The following is a 15,922-nucleotide window of genomic DNA, read 5'->3' on the forward strand; positions in this document are numbered from 1 at the left end:
CTCACAGCAGACTCTCCCCCTTTGCTCGGGCCAGAGTGGGCATGGCCCAGCCCAGGAGCCTCGGCTTGGGAGGCAGCTGCTCTCGGCTTCGGCCTCGTCCTTGTGACCCGAGCACATCGCTCTCCCTCTCTGGGCCTCTGTTTCCTCACCTGTGGAGGCAGAGGGCTGGACTCGCTGGCCTCCAGCGGCGTAGCCAGCTCTGAAGCTGCTGCTGGGGGCCCGTGGTGACAGCTGTGGCCTGTAGTCACATCTTTCCCCGAGGTGGGACTTGGGATTTTGCGTCAGGGCCTGGGGTCCATCCCGGTGGGGAGGGAGGGCAGAGGAAGGAACGGGGATGGGCAGCTCTCCACTTCAGTCTCAAGAGCCAGACTCTGCTTCGGAAAAGCCCACGGGATTTGCCAGGCCCGGAGGTCATGGCTACTGCACCACGACAGGGACAAAGAAGGTAGGGGACGTGTGAGTTTTGATTACAGATGGGGAAACTGAGGCCAGAATGGAGACAGTGTAGTCCTACCAAGAACCGCCTGAAAATAAACGGACTTGGGCAGCCCGGGTGGCTCAGTGGTTTAGCGCCGCCTTCGGTCCAGGGTGTGATCCTGGAGACCTGGGATCGGGTCCTGCGTCGGGATCCCCGCATGGAGCCTGCTTCTGCCTGTGTCTCTGCCTGTGTCTCTGCCTGTGTCTCTGCCTCTTTCTCTGCCTCTGCCTGTGTCTCTGCCTCTTTCTCTCTCTGTGTCTCTCATGAATAAATAAATAAAATATTTTTTAAAAACTGGACTTCGACTCATGAGGTGTTTGGGGGCCAAGACCTTAGGAGTCTGCTTTTGAACCTCTTGTCTGTCCCCCATACGCCAGCACCTCCTCGGCTTGAATGCTGCCATTGACGAGAAAGCTCATCCCTCTGCAGCCCGGGCACTTGTGCTGTGGCATCAGGCAGTTAGTGGATGAGCTAGAACTAATGTTCCAGCTCCTGAAGTTGAATTGTTCCTGGGGAAACAAGGTCACCTCTCTGCCACCAATTCCATAGCGCAGTTTCTTTTGTCTCAGGAATGACTGCGTGTGGAGGCAGGAGGATGCGTGTCCGTCCATGTGGGGGACTTTCTCACATGCCATGGTAGTGTAGTCCAGATGATTCTGTGGCTTCCTAGCTGATCACTGAGGGTCTCTGTGGGGGAAATGGGGCCTGGAGTCCTTGATCCCTCCGTGGGAAACCGTGCATCTCTCTCCCCGTCTGGGAGGCCTTGTCTGGGATGCTCTGGCAGAGCGTGGAGTGGATGAATGGGGATCCAAGAGCAAGGGAGGGAGAGCGTGGGGCATGCTCTGGCTCTCAGGGCAGCTGTGAAGAGGCAGGAAGGCAAACTGATGAGGAGCACATGTCAACTGCTGTCACTTAGCAGAGGTCAACCATTCTCCCTGGAAATGGATGCGGTAAGGCCTGGATCTTTTTTTTTTTTTTTAAGATTTTATTTATTCATGAAAGACACGGGGGGCGGGGGGGGCAGAGACACAGGCAGAGGGAGAAGCAGGCTCCATACAGGGAGCCCGACGTGGGACTCGATCCCAGGTCTCCAGGATCACGCGCTGGGCCGAAGGCAGCACTAAACCGCTGAGCCACCCGGGCTGCCCTGGGCCTGGATCTCAGGGGCTTGATGGGTGCCTACTGCCTCAGGGGTGCTTTGAAATGTTAACAAGCAGCAGCAAAGGAGAAGGTGAAAGAGGACCTATGTTTGGTGGGGAATATTCTTCCCTCAAATTAGGGTTTTCTTTTTTAATTTTCCTCCAAGAGCCACTCTCACACTCTGGCAGAAACTTATGGAGCACCTTTCCAGAATGTTTTCAGGTGCACAAACTATGGGATTACACAGGAAGTGAGTCGTATTCGGAGAGCTGAAACACTACAAAACAAGTTGGTGGTGTAGTAACACGTGTCATCGGTTATTATTTTATTAACAAGATAACCTATGACCTTGTTAGGGAGATCTTAAGGATGATGAGGCAGGGCTGGAGGGAGAGAGGGAGCCCTTTCCAGACCCGAGGTTAAATTTTATTTTGTAAAGACACAACAGTGACAGGGCTGCTGTTGCTCTGCTTGGATGGGGGCATTGAGCTGGAGTGTGCCTTTGATGGGCACCCGTCCGCACCATGGACACCCAGCCAATCCTGATTGTCCTTTTGGTCTCTGGTGTCGAGAACCCCAGTTTGCAAATGGCACAGCAGCATCTTTTTAGCTCGCTTTGCACAGTGAGGTTACGCTTTGTTCTCATGTCCTCGAAATTCACTGGCTCATAAGGTCACTTGTGAGAGCCTGGGGGGCTCAGGACCACTGGGCACACAGTTGCCCAAAGTTGGTCAGTCATGTCACCCCAGTGCCTGTGGGCAGGGCCCCGGGTCCCTGTGGTTTCAGAGGAGGGATGTGTGCAAGCCATGTTTCCAGACATCTGCACAACAGCAGTGTGAAAAAGGGCCTGTGAGCTCTAGGGACCACGTCCCAGGCCCTGGGGTGCAATGGGGATGATGGCCTTCACTTATGATCGAAGGAAGTTCTGGACCAGCATAATTGCTTACAAACCATCCAGGTTCCATGGACCCCTTTTTTCAGTCTCCCCACCTCCCACCCCGCTCTCCCCACCCTCCCCTCAAGCAGAGGTTTGAGCACTAGGGACATTGGGCATTGACCGCCAGGACCTCTAGTCTTAGGAGTCAGATCCGATTGAATCGGGAAGAAGCTGTTGGACCGTCCCATCCCTACTGCCATTTTATGGCTGCAGATGTGGGGAGGATGAGGCCCCTGTGCTGGCGAGACTTACTCCAGGCAGGGTGGAGAGAGGTTTTCAGGATGGGGGGAGATCTGCAGAGTGGGAGGCCTGGGGATCCCGGGGCTTCACCCTCTAGACAGTTTGGAAGCTGGTCAACTTTCAAAGGAGATTGTCCTTCCCCCACCCTTGTAGCCTGCAGCTGTGCACATGTGTATTGTCTCCCAGCTGTCCTTACAGGGCCCAGCTGGGGCCTGTTGTCGCCTGTGGAGCCCGTGAGAAATGGGGGTGGCTGGAGCTAGAGCTGTGGGGGTGTCAGCCGCAGCTCGATCCGGGGGTGGGGGCAGGACGTGGCCAGGGCTGGGCAGCTGTGATCAACTGCTGCCTTCTGTAGGCCCTTCCCACGTCCTGTCCTTCCTACCCTCACTTGGGGTGGCTTCCCGTGCTCCTCTTCATGGAGGAGACTGTAGTCGTCCATTCCTCCTTGGGCCAGGCTGCTAAGAGGGGTCTGGGGAACTTTGGTGAGCTGTGTTGGGAGCCCGCCAAAGCCAGTGAAGTGGAGAAAAGTTTCTGGCTCTGCTGTGGCAGGCTGGGGCCCACTGTGGAGCCCTTCGTGCTCTCCGAGCAGCCTGTGTTTCTGTTTGGGAACAGAGGCTCATTCCCTTCACCTTTGTCAGAGATGGAGAGGGGGAGGGAGGGAGAAATAGGATGGGCTACGGTGGGGCTCTTATAAACACAAGGTGTGCATGTTGACAGAGCTGTCACATGGCTGCTGGGAGATCTCAAGGATGATGAGGCAGGGCTGGAGGGAGAGAGGGAGCCGTTTCCAGACCCGAGAAAGACAGGGACAGGTGGTGGTTGGGGAAGGTTCGAGGAGGGATGGGTAAGTCTAGTCATCTGTCTCAGCGGCTCTGGGGAGAGGGATCCCGGGTCCTCAGGGCCTAGGGGAGAGAAGGCACAGTGTGTTCAGCCTTCACACTAACACGCTGTCCCTGCCTCTGCCACCCACTTCCCAAGGTGCTGCTGCTGGTGTGGAGAGGGAGGGCTGGGGAGCGTGGCTGGAGCAGACCGTCCCCAGCACACGGAGCAGCTCACACCGGGCCAGTGGCCACTGACGGATGGTCACGTCCTGGTGCTTCTGCAGTGCAGAGATGTCAGGGTGCAGATGGGGCTGGGGATGGGCGGGCCGGGTGGCCCCCTCCTGTCCTGATCCTAGATCATCAGGGTCGACTGGGGCCAAGGGCTGCTAAACCCTCAGAGCCCTGGAGCCTGTCTCTGCCCATCGTCACCCTTCCCTTGGGGCCCGAGGAACTCCCAGCCCCTTCCCTCCTCCCCAGGGCTGGTCCTCCAACCCCGGCCAGTCCTCCTCACGCCCTCCAGCAGCTCCTCACTGGTCTCTGGCTATTTCCCTAGATGTTCTCTTATTTGTCCTCAGTAGGCTTTAACTTTATTACCCAGTGTTCAGGGGAGAAAAAGCAAAAGGAGAAGTTAGAAATACACTCTTCACATGGTGATAACTCACATTAGCCTCTTGTGTCCCCCAGACTTTTCTCTGATACGTTTCCATGAATTAAAAAGGGACTGTAGCCTCTTCTTGCCTTGCAACCTGTTCCTTCTAGCCCTGTGTCCTCGAGGTCTTTTCAAATCCATCACTGTGGTATTTTTAATGGCTGTTTAGCCTTTCTTTTTTTTTTTTTTTTTTTGTTTAGCCTTTCACCTTAGTGATGCCCCCTCCTTTATTCAGCAAAGCCCCTGTTGTTGGCTGGAGGTTGTTCCCGGGGTTTTGCCATCCTAAATAACACTTCCATTAACCACACACCCCGGAAGCCTGATTTCTGCGTGCATCCTTAAGTATTTCTCTGGGAGGGGAGACCACTGTGGGGTGGGGATCACTGCGTCCACCAGGGTGCCCAGCCTGCCTCACATGGGTGGAAGGTTCGGCTGTTGGTGATATTGATGATGGTGATGGCAAGTTCGGGGGCCTGGTGCTTTCACTGAACCCTTGGATGTCTCTGGCCTCATTTCGTGAGATTTGTGGCTAGCATGTCATCCAGCATCCTGTTCCCATCCACATTCTCTCTCTCTTTTTTTGAAGATTTATTTATTTTAGAGCAAGAGAGAGAGGCAACAGGCAGAGAGAGAGGAGAGCAAGGATCTCAAGCAGACTCCCTGCTGAGTGCAGAGTCTGACCCTGGACTCAGTCTCATGACCCTGAAATCATGACCTGTGTTTGAAATCGAGTCGGACACTTAACCACCTGAGCCACCCAGGCACCCCACATCCACACTCTTCAGAGCCAAGCCTGACTTCCCTTTGCACCTGCCCTAGGTCTTTGCACTCCTCCCCGTCAGCGGGGTTTGGTTTCTGGGTGGCCTGACCCAGTCACTTACAGCCCTAGGTCCTGACCAGGTGTGGAGGATTAACCCCTTTCTGACAGTCATATTTTTGCCGGGGGAGTATGACTATAAGGGGTCAGGGGCTATGTCTTTGTGTCTCTTCATATCCATGACCCTCCGAAAACAGCAGCAAAGGGCCAGGCCCATAGCAGGCCCTCATGAACACGTGGTAGGCCACATACCTGCCCTGTCTCCAGCTACAGGCCAGCTGGCCCTTTCTGGGTCTCAGACTTGGTATCTGTGCAGCGGAGGTGGAGGGGGCCAGGTCCCTTCCTGCCCTGGATTTTCCTACCCCTTCCTCTACCACATGCTTCTTGTTCCACAGGTTTGGGGTCCTGAGGCTGCCGGCAGACTATGGGTACAACGGCCAGTACCGCCCAGCAGACAGTTTCGGCGGGCGCCCCCTTTGAGGGCCTCCAGGGCGGAGGCACGATGGACGGTCCGCACTCACTCAGCGTCCACTCCTTCCAGAGCACAGGCTTGCACAACAGTAAGGCCAAGTCCATCATCCCCAACAAAGTGGCCCCCGTCGTGATCACGTGAGTGGCGGGGGTGGGGTGGGGCTGTGACCATGTCCCTAGAAGACAGGGTTGGGGCAGCGGCCTGGAGGAGGGGTAGCACCCAGCACTTAGTCTGCAAACTGCTTTCCTAGATGAAGATCCTGAGGCCCAGAAAGGTTAAGCAGTTTGTCTGGAGTAACACAGCAAGCGAGTGGCTGAGTGGGTCTCTAGGCTCATATTACTTATGGGCATGAGGACATGAGGCACGGAGAGGGAGGAGTGGCTGGTGGGGGGACGCCCTTTTGAAAATAATTTTTGGCCCAACATTTTCAAAGGGAGTTTATATACTTGGATGTATAAAGCTTAGATTTTTATTTTTCACAACCAGTAATTATGGCTCGAAAGTGAGGTTAATACCAGGTCGTTAAAGAGCTGTGAGCTAAAAAGCTGGAAGCTGTTGGTCACCTCTCTTAATTAAGTCCTTGAGGGACATTCCTGGAGGAGGCTGAGGGTTTGTTCTGACACTGTATTTGAGACAGTGCACTACATGCACCCAGAGGAAAGGGGTCTGGAAGGGGGCTCTGCAACCCTGTCTGCCCTTATGGGGTCAGTCAAGGAGGGGCTGCTGGGAGCCAGAGGCCAAGAGGACAAAAGAAGCATTGGCTGTGTCTCCTGGTGAATGGAGAAGCCTTATCTTCTGTTGAATCTGCCTCTGGGCCCCTCCTGGACGCAGGAAGTAGGACACAGTGAGCTAAGAATGAACTGTGTTCCACACATGCAAGTTTGGCAGAGACCTAGTAGATGGGACTTTCTGTGTAAGGAGACCTGAGGGCCGGGAATGATAAATCCGCCTTTTGGCTTTGAGGCCTGGCAGGAAAATTAGAGTCCTAATCCATTACTGTGCTCCTGATAAGGGGAAGAGAAGAGACCTGATCTGTATTCCCTCTCCCAGGGGTGACACATCTAGGTTTGGCCCCCCGAGAGCAGTGTTGAAGACACTGGTCCTGGGCCTTGCTTTGTGACCTGGGGCAAATCCTCTTCCCTCTCTGGGTCTCATTTTTCTTAGCAGATTATGTGGGGATGACATGCAAGATATTTAACCAAGTGCTGTGGCTCAGAACAGTCACGGGGCTGCTGAAGAAATCTGCCACAGTGGGACTGTGTGTCTTTCCTGGATCCAGCATGAGTACAGTACCCCTGGGGTTGCAGCATGGCTGGGGGGAAGAGACCTTAGAGATCACCCAACACGGAGTTTGGCAAACTGTATCCTACAGACCCAATCCCGCCTGGCATCTGTTTTTGTAAATAAAGTTTTATTGGGACACTGCCAGTCCTATTCACTTATATGCTATCCGTGGATACTTAACACCTCAGTAGCAGACTTGTAGTTGCAACAGAAACTGTATGGCTCCCCAGCCAAAATTATTTACTATCCAGTTCTTGTTATCAAAGGTTTGCTGACTCTTCATCTTATACGTTTTAGATCAGGTGTGAAAACTGGATCTAAGAGCACAAACTGGAACTCCTGGGGGTAGAGGGATTTGCGCACCACGTGGTGAGATGGAGGCAGAGCTGATAGCGGGACCCCAAGTCTCTTGACTCCTCGCCTAGTGCTCCCCTGTCCCACTCATTCCACCGCCCAGCCTTCCCTAGATGCAGGGAGCAGAGGAGCAGACACCAGAGAAGCGCGAGTGTCTTATCCATTTGTTATAATCGGCACGGAAGCTTGTCGTGTCTTGAGCGCACAGACCCACCCTGGTTTAGCATCTGCAGAACTCTAGTTTTGTACCTCTTAGTTTTGTTTGAAATGGCCCTGTGTAGAGGTAGCATTGCTACTAGTAAAAGTAATTCTATTAATAAACCCTGTGCCCAAGGCCCTTGGCTAAGCGCTTACGTTCAGCCGTGCCTTGAATTCTCACAGCCGCCCTGGGAGGTGAGGATTACTGGAAACGGAGCCACAGAGAGTTGAGTAACTCCAAAGCCACAGGGTTGCCGAGCGGTGGAGCTGGGTTCGTGCCCAGGTCACACACCCCCAAAGCCTGTGTCCTGAGCCACCTCACTGTGCTGTGGGATTGTCAGTGTGGTGTTGTTCTGAGAGACAATCTGATGGAAGGGTCACCTGGGACCCAAGTAACCCTTGAATAGGAGGCCTTAAACAAGACCAAAGCTTCTCTCTACACTAGAGTCCAGGAGGTGCTCCAGCCTGGAATGGTGGCTCTGGGTCAGCCAGGCCCCTCCTCTCTTGTCTCCCCACCATCATCAGCATCAACTTCTTGCCATCACTTCTGGGTGCTAGCCAGGGAGAAGGAGAGAAGAAGGCACCCACCTTTTCTTTAGCGAATGGCCCAAAAGTTGTACACATAGCACTTTTCCTCATATCCCATTGGCTAGAACTTTTTTCTTTTTAGAGATTTTAATATATTTGAGAGAGAGCAATAGAGGGAGAGGGAGAGAGAGAAAAAGGGGGAGAGAGAGAGAGAGAGAGAGAGAGAGAGAGAGAGAGAGAGAAAGGGTATACAGAGGGAGAGGGAGAAGCAGACATTCTGCTGAGCGGAGAGCCCTGTAGGGGCTTGATTCCAGGACCCTGAGATCATGACCTGAGCCCAAGGCAGATGCTTAACTGACTGAGCCACCCAGGTGTCCCTCCATTGGCCAAAACGTAACCATATGACCATCCTATAGCTGCAAGGGAGGCTGGGAAATATAGTTCCCCGCTGGATGGCCCAGTCACAATTGCAGGGTTCTGTTCTTGAAGGAGAGGGTGGATGTTGAGGACAGCAGGCCATCTCTGCCACAGAGGGGTGGCCCAGGGCCTGGGAAGGGTGGGGTGGCCCTGTTGTGGGGTCTGGTGAGGATGGGGGTTAGTCAGATCGTGAAGATTTCCTGACTTGGGCTCTGTTCTGCCCTGGCAGGTATAATTGCAAGGAGGAGTTCCAGATCCATGATGAGCTGCTCAAGGCCCATTACACGCTGGGCCGCCTGTCAGACGCCACCCCTGAGCACTACCTGGTGCAGGTGAGGTCAGCCCGGGCCCTCCCCCTTCAGCCTCTCCCATCCCTTCCCACCCTCCTGCCTCCCAGTGTCCCTCCCTCCTGCTTTCCCCGCTGGCTCCTCCCTTCTCTGCTTCTGTCCTCACCCCACCCTCTGGGGCCCTTATCCACTTCCTCCCACACCCTGGTTTCTGGGGGCCGCTCCCCCTGCCCCGTGGAGCCCCCAGCTCTTCTCTTCTGGCAGGACCCTGCCTGGCCCCAGCCTGCCCCCACCACACCCTCTGAGCAGCAGGAAGAACAGAGACAGGGTCCCAGCCTGCTCCCCCCAGCCTGGGGATCTCCATCCCAGTCTCTGAGTCCCAGAACTTCTCTGGCTTAGCTGTTTTTTCCCCTCACCTCTACCCTAGAAAGTGAGGTCTCCAAGCGCAGATGACTTTTACTCTGTGGTCAGTGCATCCATCCACGCCAGCCGGGGAGGGAGGAGCCCCGTCCGTCGTCAGAGCTCCAGGGCCTCAGGAAGGGGCTAGTGCAGGATTCCTCTAGCTGTTTCCTGGGGCCTTAGTTGTGATCACTACTTGGCCCTTTCTCCAAGCCCTTTCTCTGGCCAAGGGAGACATTTGCCTTCTTCGTGGAGAGCTTTGGGCCCCACACTAGGGCCAGCCTCAGTCTCCTTCCTCTGGAGTGCCTCTCCCTGGTCTCTCCTCAAGGCCTGGCTCTGATGCTGCCTCCTGTGTGAAGCCTTCTCTGATTCCCCACCAGGAGGAATTGTTTTTCCCTTTCCCATGCTAAATGACACCTTTCTTGGGATCACAGATGGTCATGTATTTTGTTTGTTTTTTTTGAAAAGCCTACAGACAGTTTGAAGAGCATGTCCCCTGCCCCATCTCCCTGCTCCCCATCCTCTGGGGCCTGGGATAGAACTCCACCTACGGAAGATGTCCCTGAGCCATCTGAGTAACCCCCTGTGGCTCTCCCCCTGCCAGGGACGCTACTTCCTGGTGCGGGATGTTGCTGAGAAGATGGATGTGCTGGGCACTCTGCGGGGCTGTGGGGCCCCCAACTTTCGGCAAGTGCGGGGTGGGCTCACCGTGTTTGGCATGGGACAACCCAGCCTCTCTGGATTCAGGCAGGTTCTCCAGAAACTCCAGAAGGACGGACACAGGGTAAGTAGCGCCGCTTCCAGGCAGGATCCGGCCCCCCAAATCTGGCACAGGGGCTTCCGGGAGGGCCCTGGCCACATGATAGGGAGGGTGGCTGGGGACGCAGACTGGGCTCTGCTGGGCATTGAATGCCATGATGATCATTGTGGTCGGCATGGTTGAGATTCTGGGCCAATATTTATTGCCATGTCATTTGTGGCTATGGGGGCCCTAAGGTCAGGAGCCCTTATACACCTAACTTTGAGAACCTCGGAGAAGTCAGAAGGGTGACAGGGTGACAAGAGGGGACAGGTGATAATGAGAGAGCCACAGCATGATGACCAGAGCTGACATATGCTTGTGTCAACCCTATGAAGGCAGGGCAGTTCCTCCCATTTCAGAGGAAGAACGTAGGCCCAGAGAGGATGAATGAGTGGTGTCAGCTTATGAGGCCCAGCTTATGAATGGTGTCCCAAGACCCAAACTAGGCATCTGGACTCTAAATGCGTATTTTTTAAAAAAATTTATTTATTCATGAGAGAGACAGAGAGAGAGGCAGAGACACAGGCAGAGGGAGAAACAGGATCCCTGTGGGGAGTCCGATGTGGGACTCTATCCCAGGATATCCCAGGATCATGCCCTGAGCCCTGAGCCAAAGGCAAACGCTCAACCATTGAGTGCCCCGGGCATCCCTAAATGCCTGCTTTTAATGTCTGCTCTTTCCTGCCTGATGCTGAGGTGGGGTTTTGAGTGTCTGCAGGGTGGAGGCTGAGGGCCCGCTGTGATTGCAGGCTCAGTGTGGGCAGCCCACGCCTGATTTGACCTGAGGTTTAGCTGGAGAGTTCTCAAGTGAACCAGAGTGGGGTGGGGTGTTAGCTCTGTGCAGGTCCCGTCTTCTCAGCCCGACAGCAAGTTCCACAGGGAAGGGTCTGCCCACATACCTCTCTGGGTGTAAGGTGCTCAGTGAATGAATGATTGCATCATGGTGGTGGACATTCATTTCTTCACCTGGTGTCTGTCAAGCACTTGATTGATCCAGTGTTTCGTGCTAGGACTAGTGGGATGTGTAAGGAACCTGTAGTCCATGAAGGGAGATGTACTCACTGATCATGTTAGTATGAAGTAGGAGTTACCACCATGAGCTTCGGACAAAGGGCTGTTGGCCCGAGAAGAGGGAGAGTCGGGGGCAGGTGGCATTTGGACTGAGCTTTGCTTATTGGGCAGGATTCATGTTGCAGGGACTGGGTGGGGGGTGACAGGCGCTCAACGAGCGGGGAGCAGCCTGCACAAAGGCCCAGAGCTAAGAAGGTCGAGCGTCCGTGCTGGACAGTGGTGACAGCTTCTTCCGCCTTGGGCTCCTGGCAGGGGTGCATCATCTTCTGTGTGCGGGAGGAGCCCGTGCTCTTTCTGCGCGCCGACGAGGACTTCGTGCCCTACACACCCCGAGATAAGCAGAATCTTCACGAGAACCTCCAGGGCCTTGGACCTGGGATCCAAGTAGAGAGCTTAGAGCTGGCCATCCGGAAAGAGGTGAGGGTCACTGATGTGGGTGGGGGGGCCCCCATTTGCTGGCAGGCCGCGGGCAGCTCATCGGCCCTCACTGGCCTATGCCCACTCACATCCCTCCCCGGCTTGGGCGAGCAGCTGGCTGGAAGGCAGGCTCATGGGAAGCCAGAGGAAGGACTTTTTTTTTTTTTAAGATTTTATTTATTTATTTGACAGGGAAGTATAAGCAGGGGGTCGTGGCAGAGGCAGAGATAGAAGCAGTCTCCCCTCTGAGCAGGGAGCCCGACATGGGGGTCGATCCCAGGACCCCGGGATCATGACCTGAGCTTAACCGACCAAGCCACCCAGCACCCCAGGAAGGACTTTTTTTTGCCTCTGTTTGGCCCAGCTCTCTTTGCCTCTGCCCCTTTCCCTCCCTGCACACCTCCTTCACACTCAGCACCCTTGTCTAGGAGGGAGTGGAAGTAGCATCAGACGAGGAGCCCCAACACTGAGGGTCAGCCCTCTATGAGCCGCCACTGCTCCCGATGGGCCTCTGTCTGTTTCTGAGGTGCCTCTCTTCTCCTCCCCCACAACATGGGAGGCCTGCCAAGTTCCTGAGGCCGTTGACACACCGTGGGGGTGTGTACCTGGAGTGTGTGGTCACGGGGCCCCCAGAGACTCCCCGGGCAGGAACCTCCTCGTCTCCTCTGGTGCCCAGATGAAGGAGCTTCCCCTGTCCTTCGGCCTGATGGCTTAGTTGGCTCCTGCTGTCCACAGGGCGGGGCACTTCCTCCGTGGCCCCAGTGTGGGCCATGTCATTTTGTACATGGGTGGCTGCCCTCAGGCCATGGGCCACCTCCGTCCTGTCAGGACTCCCAGGGCACAGAGTACTTCCCTGTGGCCAGGTGCTTCCCCCTGGAGGCAGAGCGGCCCATCCGTGGCCTCTGTGGGGTCCAGTCCCTCTAGAGCTCAGCCAGGAAGGCCAGGAGGGGCCTGAAGGTCAGTCATGGCCCCCCACCCCAACTCCTCCTGTAGATCCACGACTTTGCCCAGCTGAGTGAGAACACGTATCACGTCTACCACAACATTGAGGACCTGCTGGGGGAGCCCCACGCTGTCACCATCCGGGGCGAGGACGACGTGCTCGTGACCAAGGAGGTGTTCCAGCGGCCCCTCTTCCTGCAACCCACCTACAGGTACTGAGCGCCAGTCCCACCCGGGGTCACCAGGTGACTTGGGCCACACGGGATGCCAGTGTGCTGGGCATGGGTGCACTCTGGCCCTGCTCTCCAGCTGTGGCCTCAGTTTCACTGTGTGCAGGGTGGGCTAGTTCCCCACACCCTCTTCCCCCACAGGAATGCAGGGGTGGGGGGGATGCCTGGGCTGTGCCTGATGGGTCTCTCCCCCTTGCCTGGCAGGTATCACCGCCTGCCCCTGCCAGAGCAAGGGGCCCCCCTGGAAGCCGAGTTTGATGCCTTTGTGAGTGTCCTCCGGGTAAGTCAGGGCAGGAGGGGCTGGTGGGAGCACAGAGTAGGGACAGGTGCCTGCAGAGCGGGTCTGGGTCTGGGCCCTGTCTCCATGGTGAAGCTCAGGGCAAGTGTGGCCTCTGGCTTTCCTCAGAGCAAAGTGTTGTGTAGGAGGTGGAATGTCCGTATCTCTGTGGGAGTGTGTATTTGTACATTCTCCGCTGCCAGAGCCCAGCGCTGACGGTCTGAAGGCCTGGGTTCTGGGCAGGCTCAGTTGTTAACTTGCTGTGTGATCTTTGGACAAATCACCTGTCTAGACACCCAAGTTACTGGAGCTAAAAAATTCTTATCCGTAGACTCCTGGGCTGGTGTTTCCTGAGTGCGGGTGGTGTTTCTTTGCCAGCCCCTGTGGAAGAGCCACCTTATTTAATTTGTATTTCGGGGCTTGGGGGGTGTTAATACAAGCCTGTCCCCTCTGAGCAGTCTCACTTCTCAGACCAACTCCTTGAGCTCCGCCAGGGCCTGGGAAGGAGGCAGGGCCATGCTCCTTGGTGCGGATAGGGCAGATTAGGCTTTGAAGTTTGGTAAGAGAGACTGAGCCACCTGTCTAGGCACCCGCCCCCATCCTTGCCAAAGACTGCAGGGTACAGGTAGGCCCACGTTGTGATCCCCCCGACCTCCAAGGCTTGGTCCCAGCAGAGGGGTTTCCAGGTCATGCTGTTGCTGATGGTTCTGGTCTTTCCCAGGAAACCCCCAGCCTGCTGCTGCTCCGAGATGCCCACGGGCCTCCCCCTGCTCTCCTCTTCAGCTGCCAGACGGGCGTGGGCAGGACCAACCTGGGAATGACCCTGGGTACCCTCGTCCTGTTTCACCACAGTGGGGCTGCCTCGAGGCCCGAGTGAGTGTGAGGATGAGGAGCGGAGGGGGCAGGGCTGGAAGGAGTCTGGGGACGTGGCAGGAGCCCAGGGCCGGCGCTGGGGGTGGGGCAGGTGGCGTTCATCTCCTGGGTTGCCACAGACTTGCTGAGTAACATGGAAAAAGTCTCTTGACCTCTCTGGGCCTCAGTTTCCCCAGTGGGGAGCATGCCCCTTGCTTCCCCCAACTTGAATGGGAAGGAAGACTTGGACCCTGTAGTCCAGGGCTTCTCGGCAGCCGTGTGAATGGGAAGTGTCAGTGTGGTGGGGGGACAGAGGTAGAGGCCTTTGGGGGTATTGCCTATGCTACTGACCCCTTCCTTGTCAGGGCTGTCCCCCTGCAGACCAAGCCACTGCCCCTGGAGCAGCTCCAGGTGATCCAGAGCTTTCTCCACATGGTGCCTCAGGGGAGGAAGATGGTGGAGGAGGTGAGCCAGGGGTCTGGGGGCGGGGGGTCCTCAGTGGGCTTCGCTTCCTCCCCGTAGCTGCAGCTTCTTGACAAACCTTTCTTCCCTTCCACCTCCCGCCATCCTCCCCCGGCCCTGCTCCCTCCCTGCTGCCCTCCTGCCCTGGTCGGGGCACCAGGTGGACAGAGCCCTCACCGCCTGCGCAGAGCTGCATGACCTGAAGGAGGTAGTCTTGGAACGCCAGAAGAAGCTGGAAGGCACCCGGCCAGAGGGCCCAGCCCAGGTGAGGCCCGGACGGTCTGCGGTTGCTGAGTCCTGCGACCTCACTCCGTGAGGCCTGCTGGCTGCTTTCTGTCCGACAGACTCTTCTGGTTGCTGCTTCTCCCGGAGGAGAGAGGTGTTCAGAGGAAGGGGCGATGCAGGAGCGAGGCCTGCAGGAAGGACAGGACAGGGAAGAGGGGAAGTTTACTTTCCCTGGCCGGGTCCCCTTGCTGCAGAATAAACAGGATGGAGGAAGGGGCTGCTGGCAGGGGTGCTGGGGGGCCTCTGGGTCCAGAGACTTCCCAGATCGCTCCTGGCTCCCCTCCTCCTGCCAATCAGTGCTTTGCTGTTGCTTTGGGTCGGCTGGGGTTTGGTCCAGTCCGCTGCGTCTGGAAGAGTGATGGGCTCTGGGCTGTCTCAGCGCCCTGTCCCTGCGCTCTGGGGAGAGGCGGTTGTCTTGACAGTGTTTGCGCATGACAGTGCATGGAAGGAATCTAAGGCCGGCAGAGACTTTTTCTTCTTTAACACTTAAAAAAAATAACTTTGAAAAGTCTGGTATGGAAAAATGAGAAATTGGAGAGGGAAGAAAGTCACCCATAATGCCAGTGTAGCTGCTGTGAGCATCCGGGGCTGGCTTCCTCCTACGTGCTTTGTGACGATCTTGTGTCGGGTGCTCCAGGGCACGTTTGCGGCCTGCTGGTAGCCCTTCTCTTCAGCTTCCCGTGCCACCCCTGCTTTCGTCATGGCCATGCTTGCTGGCTCTGTGACGTCAGCCGTCGTTGGCCTGCTAGGTTAAGAGCATGGGCTCTGGCCTGACCACCTGGGGTCCGGTCCTGCCTCTGCCACCTATATAGGTGAGTGGACGTGGGCAACCTGCTTCACGGCTCTGTGCCTCAGTTTCCCCACTTGTAAAACAGGGCCAGTAACAGTAGCCACCCCGTAGAATTGTTGTGAGGATCAGCTGAGATATGAGCCATGAAGCCCTTCGATGGGAGCCTGGCTCAGAGCAGGTGTCCTTGGAATGTCACCTGCCATGATTCACTCACTAATCACGGTTCCCTTGGATGGGCCTTGGACAGTTGAGTTGCTTCCAGTTTCTCATCTGTGTAAATTCCTTTGCCTCAAGATAATTTCATGAAAGCAAAGCTGTTTTATATTTAGGATTTTTTTTTTTCTCTTAGCTAGATTAGAGGTTGGCAAACTATGACCCATGGGCCAAATCCAGCCCGGCCACCTTGTTTTCGTAAAGAAGTTTTCCTAGAACATGGCCTTGCCCATTCATTTCAGTCCCGTCTGTGGCTCTCTCAGGCTGCAGTGGCAGAGTGAGGCAGGTACAGCAGAAGCCCTGGAATATTTACTACGTGGCCTTTGAAAGAAGTAGAAGTTTGCCGAGCTCTAGCCTGGATTCCCAACGATGGGGTTAAATGTAATCAAAGAGCATAACCTTCCTTTCAGGCCTGTATGAGCCTCACTTGCCCTCCAGAAGGTGGTTGTGACCCCACAGGAGAACCCTGAGATGCGAAGGTGGAGAGAGGGAGCTTGGGATCCTCTCTGATGGCTCCTTACCCCCAGAGCACACTGGGCTGGGGTTAGGACATTTGTCTGGGG

General features: G+C 55.9%; 1 protein-coding gene across 5 annotated transcripts in view; it reads left to right on the forward strand.

Moving 5' to 3' along the window:
• PALD1 (phosphatase domain containing paladin 1) overlaps positions 1-15,922 on the forward strand; it is a 94,404-nt gene that overhangs the window by 53,075 nt on the left and 25,407 nt on the right. For all 5 annotated transcript variants that reach the window (XM_038534218.1, XM_038534219.1, XM_038534215.1 and 2 more), the window contains exons 2-10: positions 5,475-5,688; positions 8,562-8,664; positions 9,623-9,802; positions 11,144-11,308; positions 12,302-12,462; positions 12,685-12,760; positions 13,479-13,630; positions 13,975-14,074; positions 14,232-14,336. In XM_038534218.1, coding sequence (XP_038390146.1) covers positions 5,504-5,688; positions 8,562-8,664; positions 9,623-9,802; positions 11,144-11,308; positions 12,302-12,462; positions 12,685-12,760; positions 13,479-13,630; positions 13,975-14,074; positions 14,232-14,336 — 1,227 coding nt within the window. In that variant the 5' untranslated portion in view covers positions 5,475-5,503. The remainder of the gene's footprint in view (positions 1-5,474; positions 5,689-8,561; positions 8,665-9,622; positions 9,803-11,143; positions 11,309-12,301; positions 12,463-12,684; positions 12,761-13,478; positions 13,631-13,974; positions 14,075-14,231; positions 14,337-15,922) is intronic.

The sequence above is a fragment of the Canis lupus genome, chromosome 4 (genome assembly GCF_011100685.1).
Source record: "Canis lupus familiaris isolate Mischka breed German Shepherd chromosome 4, alternate assembly UU_Cfam_GSD_1.0, whole genome shotgun sequence".
In the NCBI taxonomy this organism is placed as follows: domain Eukaryota; kingdom Metazoa; phylum Chordata; class Mammalia; order Carnivora; family Canidae; genus Canis; species Canis lupus.